Consider the following 11,932-nt stretch of genomic DNA (forward strand, 5'->3'; position numbering starts at 1 on the left):
TGGGGAGCGAAAAATGCCAGGTGCTGAACAGCACATGTACTATGTTATTTTATTTTATTTTATTTTTTATGTAAGGGGACATGGGAAATAATATCTACGCTTACTCACATGAAAAAACCCTAGAGGGGTCAATAAAAACGGTTACCTTTAGGGCAAGACAAGATGGAGGCAGAGATGGAAGCACATCTTCCCTGTGGAACCTGCCGAGTTAGAGTTAACAAAGCCTGCGGGTTCCTTCACCAGACAGGCCGTCCAGGCAGACGGATAAGGACGAGCGGCCCCCCTGTGCTGCCCGCCAAGCGGAGTTTATAATATTTATTGGGTTTCAGTGATCAAGATGGAGGCATCTTTTCCATTTTTAGGCAAGCCTTTCTAATTTGTTGGTCTCCTCGATTTAAATTATTATTTTCAGAATGTGCTACTCTCATTTACAACTAGTCCGTGATGGACAAGGCCTCCATTTTTCTGATTCCCTGGCCTCCTGTGTAAGTCACTGGTGGTGTGTAAACTAGCAATGCGGGGCTCTGGGGGGCAGGGCCGGTGAAAGGAGTCTTGGAGGGCTTCCTGTGGATGGCACAACAACAACAACGAACAACAAAATAGTCACTGGCCTGGGCCCAGGGCACCTGCTCTCTCAATCTTCTCCAACCCCCTGGGCTCCCCGAGAGGGCGGAGCATAAACACCACTAAAGACAGGGGAGGGGCAGGGACCCCCACCTGTGACACACCAATATGCCTCACCTGGACACTATGGCATCTGAGAAAGCTTCACCTGAAGAGGGAGACCCCCGAGGGCTCTAGAAAAAACGGCCCAAGGGGCAGAGGGGAGAATGGGTGACAAGGGCCGCATTTACTTTCTGCCACTATCTGTATTAAAAATGATGTGGCATCAGAGTCTCGGGGAAATGAAGGTCCGAGCCAGAGGAGGAAGACAGCCCTGGGCAGCCGCAGCTGCTGAATGAGCTTCACCTGCTTCTCTTCTCTCCAGTGTCCAAGCCTCACCTTGCAGAGGTTGGTCCCGACAGCCCACCTTCCCTTTCCAGCAACGGGGAGGCTTAGACAGTGTCTCCAACAGGACTGGACCCACGAGCAGAACTGTGCTGTGCTATTCCAAGTCAGAGCGTCTGCCTGGCTTGCAGTCTAAGCCCGAGGCCTGCTGATCGACCCAGGGCTCAGGCCATTGCAGGGGGAGAGCTTCTCTGTGGCTTAGCCAGCCTGCATTTTGAGCAGTGGCTGCCAGCCACTCTAAACTGCCCTAATTTGCAATGCGTGCTGCTCCTCATGCCTAGTGTTCTTTTGACCTTGGAGTCCCATGGCCCTGGGATTAGACTTCTCGAGCCTACTTTAAAATCGATGAAAGGGAGCCTAGCACAAGGATGCAGTCTGCAGGCAGCTGTGAAGATGGGCTTGAGCATCACACCTGGCTCCCAGAGGGACATCTATCTATCTATCCCTCCCATTCCAGCTGAGGTGAGATTTTCCAGGAGAGGGCTGTGCATGCCTCAGGGCTGCTCTCTAGTTTCCTTTGGAAGGTCTTGGTCAAGGGCTGGGACCTGGCCCAGGGTTAGAAGAACCTGGAGGCCCCTTTCACGAAGCCAGTCCATAAAGGACCAGGCATACCCAGAGAGGGGTTAAGCCTCACACGGGCCCTTGCGGGAAAGCGGGAGAAGCAACAGAGCCAGGTTCCAGATGAGGCGCTGGAACTACCTTTGAAGCTCACACTGAAATGAATTTCTTAATATGTTGTGGGTCTGTAGAGTCCTCCAAAGTGTCACCGAATAGTCGGTATTGCTATGATAATTACTTGCTTGGGGTGTCGGAAATTACAGAGGAATATTTACTCCTCTGTACTTAGGCAAACACGAAAACATGAATAAAGAGGTGTAAATATTTGCTCAGAGGCAATGCTCCAGGCCTCCCGGTGGGACCCGTGGAGTCAGAAGGTCAGAACCCACCTGCCTCCGTACAGGGTCTTTTGTTGGGTGTATGTGTGTTCACATGTGCAACTGATTGGAAATCAAACCTCGATTTCGGCAAGGCCCGAAATCTAAATCGAGAGAGAAACAGAAAGGCAGAGGGGAAGCTTGACAGAGATGGGAACAAGCTAATTTCAGTTTCAAATTTTTAGGTTCCAAGAGCAAGGGGAAAGAGAGAAAGATCTGAAAGAGTTGTATTGGGGAAGCAATATCACTGCCCTCGCCGTGAACATCCACTTGAAAAAGACACCAGAAAAAATAGCACCTCAATTGAGAGTTTAAAACCGATTGGCACGAGAATTTTCCCGCCCCCGTCCCTGGCTGTCTTCGCCCCATGTCGCTTGGGGCCAGGCCCCATATCCATCCCCTCTGGCTCTTTATTCTCACCTGTCTCGGGATCGCTGAAGTCTGGCAAAGTAATTGTATTAAGCTGTCGTCTGTCAGCAATGGTTCTATCTAAGAGGCTGCTCCCACGTCCAGAATCACTGCAAAACACAGCTACAAATGTCAGTCATTTGGAGGGTGGGCGAGGAGGAAAAAGCATCAACCAATACCGACTCCTGATGTGCGTTTTTGATGTTCTTCCGCACCTTTCCATGTATCACAAGGCATCCTGCTTCCTGGCTCGGCCTGAGCTGGGATTCCTTTCAGCATTCACAATACCACAAACGCGGCTTAAACCACACCCACAGACCCCTGCTGGTGCTCGCCTCTTTTGTGTCATTATGAGATACTGAAATGGGAAAACTACAAGCCGGTTCTCCATCCACCTTACAGGGGCAACTGGCATTCTGCGCTGTGAAGTCTCAGAGCTCACCGAGCCCATACACACCCTCCCTGAGCTGTCTTTGCGAATCCAGTACACGGGACACCAGCGCCTCTCAGCCCTCGCTGCACAGGAAAATCACCGGGTTCTGTCTAAAAAACACCGCGGCCCAGGTCCCACTGCAAAACGGAAACACCAGGAGTTCTGGGGCGGTTGACATTTTTCAAAGTTCCCCAGATGGTGCTAATGTGCAGCTGGATTCGAGAACCAATTCCCCGCCCCACCCCCTCCGCTTTTCAAAGGGCGATCGCGGCCACGGCCTCGCGTGTGTCCCAGAACAAGCCTTTCAGATAAATCGTGTGGTCGATACTCCCATTCACCAGATAAGGAAAAGGAGGTGTGAGGTCACCAGATGGGCTGGTTGCTGGCAGAGCGGGAGCTGCGGCCCCCATCCAGGGTTCCTGTTCCTAAGCTGGAGAGAAGTCAGCAGGGCTGTGGCACCAGCCCCCAAGGCGGGTACCCCCACCCGCTTCTGCTCCCCGCACCGGACCCCTCTCCAGCTGCTCCTACATCACTGACCACATTAGCACATCAGGCCCAGCTGGAATGAAGTACAGTTAAGGGATCTTAGCTCACACAGGCTGTTTTGTTTTCTTTGAATTCTAAGACACTTGTAAGAAAAAATAATTGCATTCTTTCTTTTCCCTCTATCATGATATTCCTTCGAAAAAGCTCCAGAAGGAGGCGTATCTGTCTCTCAAGGTTTGAGCCTTTCATGCTTTTCTTTGAATCTATTTTTTTTTTTTTTTCAGTCTGGGGGCTCTAAGAGTGATATTTGTTGTTAAGTTCAAATTCTACAATAAAGGGACACAATTTCCTTCCTCTATGCAGCTGTTGCTCAATGTGATACAAATGAGATTTGCTATGAAATTTAATATGGTTTGCAGGCTGCAATTTCCACGTTCAGTGATGTAGTTAGAGAAATCCACAGGAAACAGAAGGAAACTTGCTTCAGTACAGACTACTTGTCAGCCTATACTTATTACATCATTAAGTACCTTTTGGGAAACGGTTCTATTAATTATTTCTGCAACTGAAAAATAAATGTCTCTGAGCAGAAGGCGGAATCAAAGTACATGCAAATTTTCATTAATTACATTATTAACTACATATTTCTCGCATTTGGTCTGTTTATGTATGTGTTTTTTAATATAAACATCACCGAAACTATTACAAAAAACAAAAACAAAAAACGAATGTTGCAACAGCTCCCCCACTTAGAAGTTTTCAGAAGACATTATATCAAAATAGAGTGACATTTTTCATCACCTTGGGCGTTTTGGGACACGCCGCCAGGTGCTGGCGTTGCAAAGGAACGATGTGCCTGGCTTTTCGGTGGACCAGATCTAAGGAAGTGGATCAGAAATGATTGTCTCAGCCATCAATCATCCTGCAGGCTTCCCACCTCACCAAGTTTCAGAGCACAGGGTTGGCTGCCATGTACGATGCTGGGTCTTGGAATGCAGCCAGGGGTCTGGGTTCTTATCCTACATCTGTTCCTAGGACACTTTCTCCATGCCTCAGTGAGTTCCCTGTCAGATGAGGATAAGGATTATCTTCCTACATAGAACTGTGTAATGCTGAAATGAAATCATGTGGGTAGCAGGTTTAGACAGGTTATAACTTCTAGGCACACACCTGGTGTCATTATAAACACATCTACAGACATGCATCTGAGGTTCACGTGGCTGGCTAATTTCTGAAGACAACTTATTCCCAGGCTTCTGGTGCAATGGTAGGTGTCGGGGAACCGAGTTAAGCGCCTCCTCCAATTGAAACCAAAATCTTAGCTTGTAAACTTCACCCACTGGTAACGACACCATGTCTATTTCCCCTCGACCATCTGAGAAACTATATTCAGTTGCATTCCTTAATTTATTTTCCGTAGTTCCTCCTGGAAACAGCATACACACATAACTATTCAAAATGGAGATGCTTTTGTTTCCACTCTGAATGGTGCTGCTGTTGGAGAATTTTGCTGGATGCTTTAAGCAATTATTAGTGCTTCGTGTATCGGTTGTGGAGTTTCAACCAATCAAGATGTGCCTTTGCTATGACCTGCAGAATGTGGAAGGAGGGGCCAGCCTCGAGTCTCCTAACTCTCTCACTCTGGCCAGTCTCTTCCACGAAAGCATAAAAGTTGCCTTTCTCTCTCTCCCTGGGACACCGTCTGCTTGGGCACCCCCTGCGGACCTCCTACTGCCCACCCCCCCAAACCCCAGTCATCTCACCGCTTCTCTGCCCAGCCCTTGGGCCGCTAGGAGCACCTGCCTAAGGAGGATGGCGGGAAGGGAAGGGAAACCACTCCTGATCGGTGGTGCTAATAGAGAGTTCAGGGAGAGAAAACTAGAAGGAACACCAAATCCACAGCGCAGAAGGTGAAGATATCCACATACGTAGATACACACGCCAGGTAATTTCTCTTCCCCATTAGGCCTGATAATTCCAAGTAAATTGTAGTGATGGTTAAAGTAATAGCGGAAATTGGAAGCTTCTCTTGGAAATCCTCCGTCTTCCGCAGCCACACGGAGGTGGACTAGGGGTGGTGGTGGATCCGACTGGGAGTCAGAACGCTGAAGCTCCTGTTGTAGCTTTGCCCCTTCCCAGCTCCTGAAACAGTGCCCGGCACACGATAAACACCGGGTGTAAGAGGGGGCTTTGAAAAGGGAACCAGAGCGGGGCAGGCGGGCGAGGCAACACCTGTTTTGCTCCAGGATTCGTAAGGCTGGATTATGAGAGTCAAGGCAGTTGCCCAACATCCCTGAACCACGACCTTCTCATCAGTAAAATGGTTATATCATGACCTTTGCCTGTTTTATGGGGCCACTTTGAAGATGAAGCCAGACCATGCCTCGTAAAAGGAAAAGTTCCACCAAAATTATTATTATGAAATAATAATATGAACTATTAATATGAAATGGGGTCCCCAACTTCAAACTGAGGTTAGAGCAAAGCAATCTTTAAATTAAAAACAAACAGACAAAAAAACTTGGTATTCATTAGTAAGTGATTGGCATGGTATTCATTAGTAAGTGATTGAAATCGGAATTAGGAAGAAAGCATTTTCTTCCAATCCCATGGCTACGTGATGGAGATGGTCCAAGTGGCAGTGATGAGAAGGGGGAAAGAAGAAGTTAACAATAATAAATAAAAATAAAAGAAGTTGGTTGTCAGCTCAGAGGCAGCATGTATGGTAGAGGGAGATTTAATGCTAGTCAGACCTGGGTTCAAATCACAGCTGTACTATTTAATTGAGAAAACTTGGGCAAATTATTTAGCCTTGTTTAGCTTTAATCTTAGTCTCTATGAAAAGGAAAGGACAGTAGCTACCCTGCAAGGCTACTGCAGACGCTGAGGATCACATAGAAAACGGCCTAGCACGGCGCTGGCAGAGCAGGGTACCACCGTCCCTAACTGAGATTCCGGGAGGCCGCTGGGACCTTCTGGTGAGGCTCTGGTCAGAAGTCACACTGGCCAAGTCAAAATGCAGAAGGACTGAGGGGGCCTTATACACCACTAAGAGAGAAAATAAAACAGGAGACAGATTTCTAACCAGTGCAAGCAAAACTGCAGACCTAGGGAAATAAATCCAGGCTTCTGAAATGACAGAATGTACTCTTGTCAAATGTACGCTCGGGAGAATGGCACCCTCCATTTTCCTCACAGCAAGAGACGGACTCTCAGACCGCAGGTGGGATGCTCTTTGCCAGCTGTCTAAGGCTTGGTTCAGCAACCAGCCCATAGTGATTCTCCTTCAAGTAAAAATGAATAGGAGGAACAAGGAGCAGAGAACATGAGCTGGGTCTACGCTCAGTCTGGCCCCGCTACTGCCGATGTCATCCTCTGTGCCTCATCGTCACACCTTTCTGGAGGCCTGTGCCAGCCTCACAATGGAGTTGGGAGAGGGTGAGGAGCCATGGGCACCCCCACAACTGATCAGGCTCAGAAACGAGGGCGCCCTGAGCCGGGCAGTCAGAATGGACCTTCTCCAGTTAGAAACCAACTGTCTCCTGCCAAGATGCTTTCTGCTAATTTTTTTTTTTTTTTTCTTAAAGCAGGGATGCTTCTCACACACTTGTTCATGAGATTCTACTCTTTTCTAAAAGCCGGTGTGACCTGATCGTAGACTCAAGCTGAGGGACCCAGAGCTGCCCTTATCTGGAGGGCTGCGAAGCGTGCTGTCCCTCGTTAAGAAACAGCCCTCCCCTCTTGATGCTTTATTCTATTGCCAGGGCCACATCTTCCTGACCATACTGGGGAAGATGCCTAAATTTGCATAATTCTAAGGGCTACAGGATAAATATTTAATTATATCTCAGAAAAAATGAAGTTGAAAAAACAAATGGGAAGCTCCTTAACAAGGGGCTGTTCAATTATAAGCCCCTCCCTCAAATCTTTCAGGATCAGCTGGAGGGCAGAGTAGATGGGGGAGGATAGCTGGAGGGAGGAGTAGCTAGGGGAGGAATAGCTGTAGGGAGGAGTAACTGGGGGAGGAGTAGTTGGGGGAGAAGTAGCTGGAGGGAGGAGTAGCTGGAGGGAGGAGTAGTTGGGGGAGAAGTAGCTGGAGGGAGGAGTAGCTAGAGGCAGAGGTAGCTGGGGGAAGAGTAGTTGGAGGGAGGAGTAGCTGCAGGGAGGAGTAGCTGGAAGAAGGCTAGCTAGAGGGAGGAGTAGCTAGAGGGAGGAGTAGCTGGGGGAGGAGTAGTTGGGGGAGAAGTAGCTGGAGGGAGGAGTAACTGGAGGGAGGAGTAGCTGGGGGAGGAGTAGCTTGGGGAGGAGTAGCTATGGGGAAGAGTAGCCAGAGGGAGGAGTAGTTGGGGGAGGAGTAGTTGGAGGAAAAGTAGCTGGAGGGAGAAGTAGCTAGAGGCAGGAGTAGCTGCAGGGAGGAGTATCTGGGAAGAGTATCTGGGGAGGAGTAGTTGGAGGGAGGAGTAGCTGGAGTGAGAGTAGCTGAAGGGAGGATAGCTAGAAGGAAGAATAGCTGGAGGGAGGAGTAGCTGGGGGAGAAGTAGCTGGGGGAGGAGTAGCTGGGGAGCAGTTCTGCCATGGGTCCACCTCCAGCCACCTCCACCCCCATCCAGACGCTGCGCCTGGAGCCAGGGCTCCTCCCTGCTCTGGCCCTGAAAGATCCGTCAGGAAACGGAGGAAGTATGGACACAGCCCAGGCATTTGCTTAAGTATTTTTAAAAAGCTTTCCAATTCTGCTATTTTTTTCTCTTCACATTCAATATTCTTGGTTGCTAAGTGGGAGGAAATGTGGGGAGGTGGGAGAGGTGTGGAGAACTGAGGGAAAATTGGCAACATGAAAGATGATGGGTTTATTTTCTCCTTTCTAAAGGGGGTACAGGCAAAGTAATCTGCTCCAGTACGGAAGCAACCAGCCTGGGGTCCACCCCCTGTTAGCTGGGCTTGTGGCAGAGTCTCCCCCAAATCCTGCTGCTTCTGATAGGCCCGGAGTGAGGGGCTTTTAGGAAACATAAATATGGGCATTTTCTATTTCTGCTTAGAGACTTAGAAAAGTCGAATTTTTAAAAAATTAAGATGACTTTTATTTTCAAAACATACCCGCAAAAGAGAAGAAGCCAGTTTCATGATTATCTTTTCACCAAGGGGAAGTGGGAGCACCGGGCACAGGGATGTGTCACAGGCCACGGTTGTGAAGGGTACATGAGTGTGACTCTTGCCACCCTGACTCTGCAAGGGGTGGCATGGCTGCCTGCTGGGCGTGGAAATGGACAGGGGGCTGGCTTTCCAGGAGGAGCACCCCCACTTCGAGCTGCCCTGTTCACAGTATCTGTGGTCACCAGTCTGTTAATGTCGGCTCACAAAGACCCAGTCCTTAAGGGGGCTCTGATTTCAAGTTTTTAACTGCGGAAACTTTTGTAAAACAAAACCTCACACAGAACCCCACCTGCTGCTTCCCTACCATCCACCCTACCTTTTCTCTCCCTAGGCTGGCAGCCCGCAGACCGGGGCCACCAGCCCATGTGCTCGTCTCCCAGTGGGCAGACTGGGCAAGCCACACCCTTAGTACATACTTATGATTTACACGTTCTTAGGCTCCTTTTAAGAGCATAATATGGGCTGTGCATACCTCTTGCTGTGAACTTGAAAAATATTCAAGTGAATGAACAGTTGTTTGAATTGAATCATTATTACCTCCCTTTTTATTAAATTACTTTCTTTATAGAGCAGGGCACATTTAGTAATCTAAACATATGCCAGGAAAAACTGCCCAAGACATTGAAAATGGGCACAATAGGTTGTTGGGTGTCTTTCAGTGGCAATCTGGGGGTTGATTAGTGGACCAGTCCCACGTCATCTACCCCTGTAGGGTGGAACCATTGGACTGCCCAGGACTAACCAGACCACTTTTCGGCTTTGCAGGGAACTCAGAGGAAGGCAAACGCATTTTGTCTGGTCAATACATAATCAATTTCCACCCTGTAGGAAAGATAACCCCAAACAGTACATTTTACTGTCCTATAGGACATTGTTTTTGCATTTATTTGCAAATTCATTTCAGTATATCTATTTTTCAAATTCTTCTTTCAATGGGCCTTAACATTTTATTGATTCCCTCATTAGTTAATGAGTCGAATAAAATCTTTAATACGTGCTTATTTTCTACTTGTTTGAGTCATGATTTTAACTTTTTGAAAACTGTACTTTATCATGCCAATAGCAATTTCTACTCTCCTTAGTAGGATGTAGCCTGTTGTCTATGCGGGTCTTTTAAAGAGTACTTCGAGAATCTCATCTGGAATATATAACTGACCAGTCCGTCCATAAATTACCAGAAGGATGATAAGACAAAGGAGTTAAAATCTGGTCGAAAGAAATCAGAGAGTCATCAGTTGCGAATTGAGCCTAGTGGGCCACCATGACAACAAAGGCAAAAGAAGCCGAAGACCTGGAGGCTTCACCAGCCGCTGGGAGAAAAATCCCCTTGAAAATGGAGGATGGGAGGCTCCACCCCTATTATCCGCTATTCATAATGACCTGGAGGTACGCAGGGGTGACAAGAGTTAATGCCTGCTAAATGCCAGTCAGAGGTGGCACTGATAGGCGGAAACCTATGCAAAAACCACGCAAAACAGGCCCCACGGGCCTCTTACCTGGGGTTGGTGAGGTTGTAGCAGGATTTCCATATCTGCAGCATGTGCTTGCAAGTGAGGAGCGCCTCGTCCGGGCCCCGGCAGAGGGACTCCAGCCGCACTTTGGAAAACAGTAGTCTGCGGGGGCGGGGGGGGGACAAAGGGAGAAAACAACACGGCTTACGTCAGGCGGTCCCCCCCGAAACGGAACAAGGTGGCGGGGCTTACGCCCAGAAGCTGCCGGACTCATGCAAGAATGGGGTGTCCACGTGTTTGAGCCAAGAGAAGCAGGGGCCGCGGGGCCAAGGATTCCAAAATGCCCGGCTCAGCCTATGGCTTTGCCTGTGTCACCACGAGGCAGGCACCATGCGACCGTTTGTGGTCAGGTGACATGCATCAGAGTGGTAATTTTATTCAGAATACAGGGATTTTATTAAGAGCATGTTTTTTGTTTTTTGTTTTTTAAGAACATTTATCTGCAAGACTTCAAAAAATTTGTTAAAAGTAGACCTTGATTTATTTCTAACATTACACAGGTGATGTGACTCCTGTGTAATAAATCTTGATTTATTTACGAAAGCACACAGTTGATGTAAATATCTACAAATAACCATCCACGATGATCCTCGTCACGTGAAGATGAATCGATCTCATAGGCTCTGAACTCACGCTGCATGAAGAAGGGGGCATCTGGCCAAGGCCCTGCCCTCTTCAATCTTCCCCCTGGGACTTCTCCAGCTCACTCCGTCACCACCATCTCCTCCTATTTTTATTACCAACAGTGGCTTCACCCTCCATCCAGACCTTTGAGCACTTAGCTTAGACCCTCCTCTCTTTCTTGGCCCCTCAGATTTACCCTATCCCGAAATTCTACTCATGTCTCTCTGTAGCCATCAGCTCTCCTGGTCCTGGTCTCATCACCATGACCTTTTTGAGAGCCCTGGCACGAGCCCAAACACCTTTCTGATGGTCTCCCTGTCCCTTGACTTGCCTGGCTCTAAGAAACTGTGTTAGAAAGATCTCCGAAAATTATTTTCATTTCCAGCTCGAGACACCACAGTGAATCCTTACTGTCTGTTATAACAAATCAAAATTCCTTATCATGTCCTTTAAGACACACCACCCACTGGCCACTCCCGTGTCGCCATCCTGTTCTGTGCCATGCATCCCACCGGATGGACCCTTCCTCTTGCAATCAACTCACTGGCCAAAGGCTATGCTTCTTCATAACTCTATGAATCTACATGCCATGTCCTCAGTCTCAATCTCTACTAATCCATGTCTCTCCTTAATTCTTCCCAAATTCAGCTAAAACCCCACCTCATCAAATAAGTCTTCCATTGATACCACTTTTACACCTTTATAATCTCTACTCAGTATGTATCCTATTAGCTGGTGTTCAGTTGTTCATAATGATAAAAAGAAACAGTGAGGGAGAAGCTCCTGTTTATGAAAGGCCTTCTCGGTGTGGCACTTCGCAAACAATATCGGTGTCATCTTTGTAACCCGCCCTTCTCAGCAGGTGATGTTTACCTCCTGTCCATAAAAGAATCCTAACTTCTGTCCCTGGCCTCACTTGCCCAGGGCCTAGAATTGTGCATGGAGCTCGATGGGCCTTAAGTTGCATTTGCTCACCGACTACTTTCTCTATAAACCACAGAAGATAAAGAAATGTGTTTCTAGTGACTTGTTAGACATAAAATGAACTCCTCAACCGTACGCAAAGTGACAGCCTCATTTGGGCATCCTAAGCCGTCACCGCCCAAGCTCAGGAATGGGTGAGTGCCAACTGCTCCCTCCAAACAGAACACAGGATGCCCAGGGGGATGCTGGAGGCTCCCAGTGTGGTCAAGGTGGCAGATTCCTCAAGCCTGGGTTTGCAGACGCCTGGGATGATGGGACGATGGCCCAGGTAATCAGTCCCTGATCTGTAAGCAGGCGGGCATAAAGAAGGAGGCCAGCCTTGAGAATGACTCAGCTCCTGCTCAAAAACATCTCAGGAAGTAGAAATATCCAGAGGCCTTTCCGGGACCACC

The 11,932-nt window shown here is 48.3% G+C and overlaps 1 protein-coding gene across 7 annotated transcripts in view; it reads right to left on the reverse strand.

Moving 5' to 3' along the window:
* Window positions 1-11,932, reverse strand: part of TTC7B (tetratricopeptide repeat domain 7B) — a 223,778-nt gene that overhangs the window by 70,343 nt on the left and 141,503 nt on the right. For all 7 annotated transcript variants that reach the window (XM_011357140.1, XM_023528861.1, XM_011357138.2 and 4 more), the window contains 2 exons: window positions 9,918-10,034; window positions 2,364-2,461 (listed from right to left, as the gene is read on the reverse strand). In XM_011357140.1, coding sequence (XP_011355442.1) covers window positions 2,364-2,461; window positions 9,918-10,034 — 215 coding nt within the window. The remainder of the gene's footprint in view (window positions 1-2,363; window positions 2,462-9,917; window positions 10,035-11,932) is intronic.

The sequence above is a fragment of the Pteropus vampyrus genome, unplaced genomic scaffold (assembly GCF_000151845.1).
Source record: "Pteropus vampyrus isolate Shadow unplaced genomic scaffold, Pvam_2.0 Scaffold32, whole genome shotgun sequence".
In the NCBI taxonomy this organism is placed as follows: Eukaryota; Metazoa; Chordata; class Mammalia; order Chiroptera; family Pteropodidae; genus Pteropus; species Pteropus vampyrus.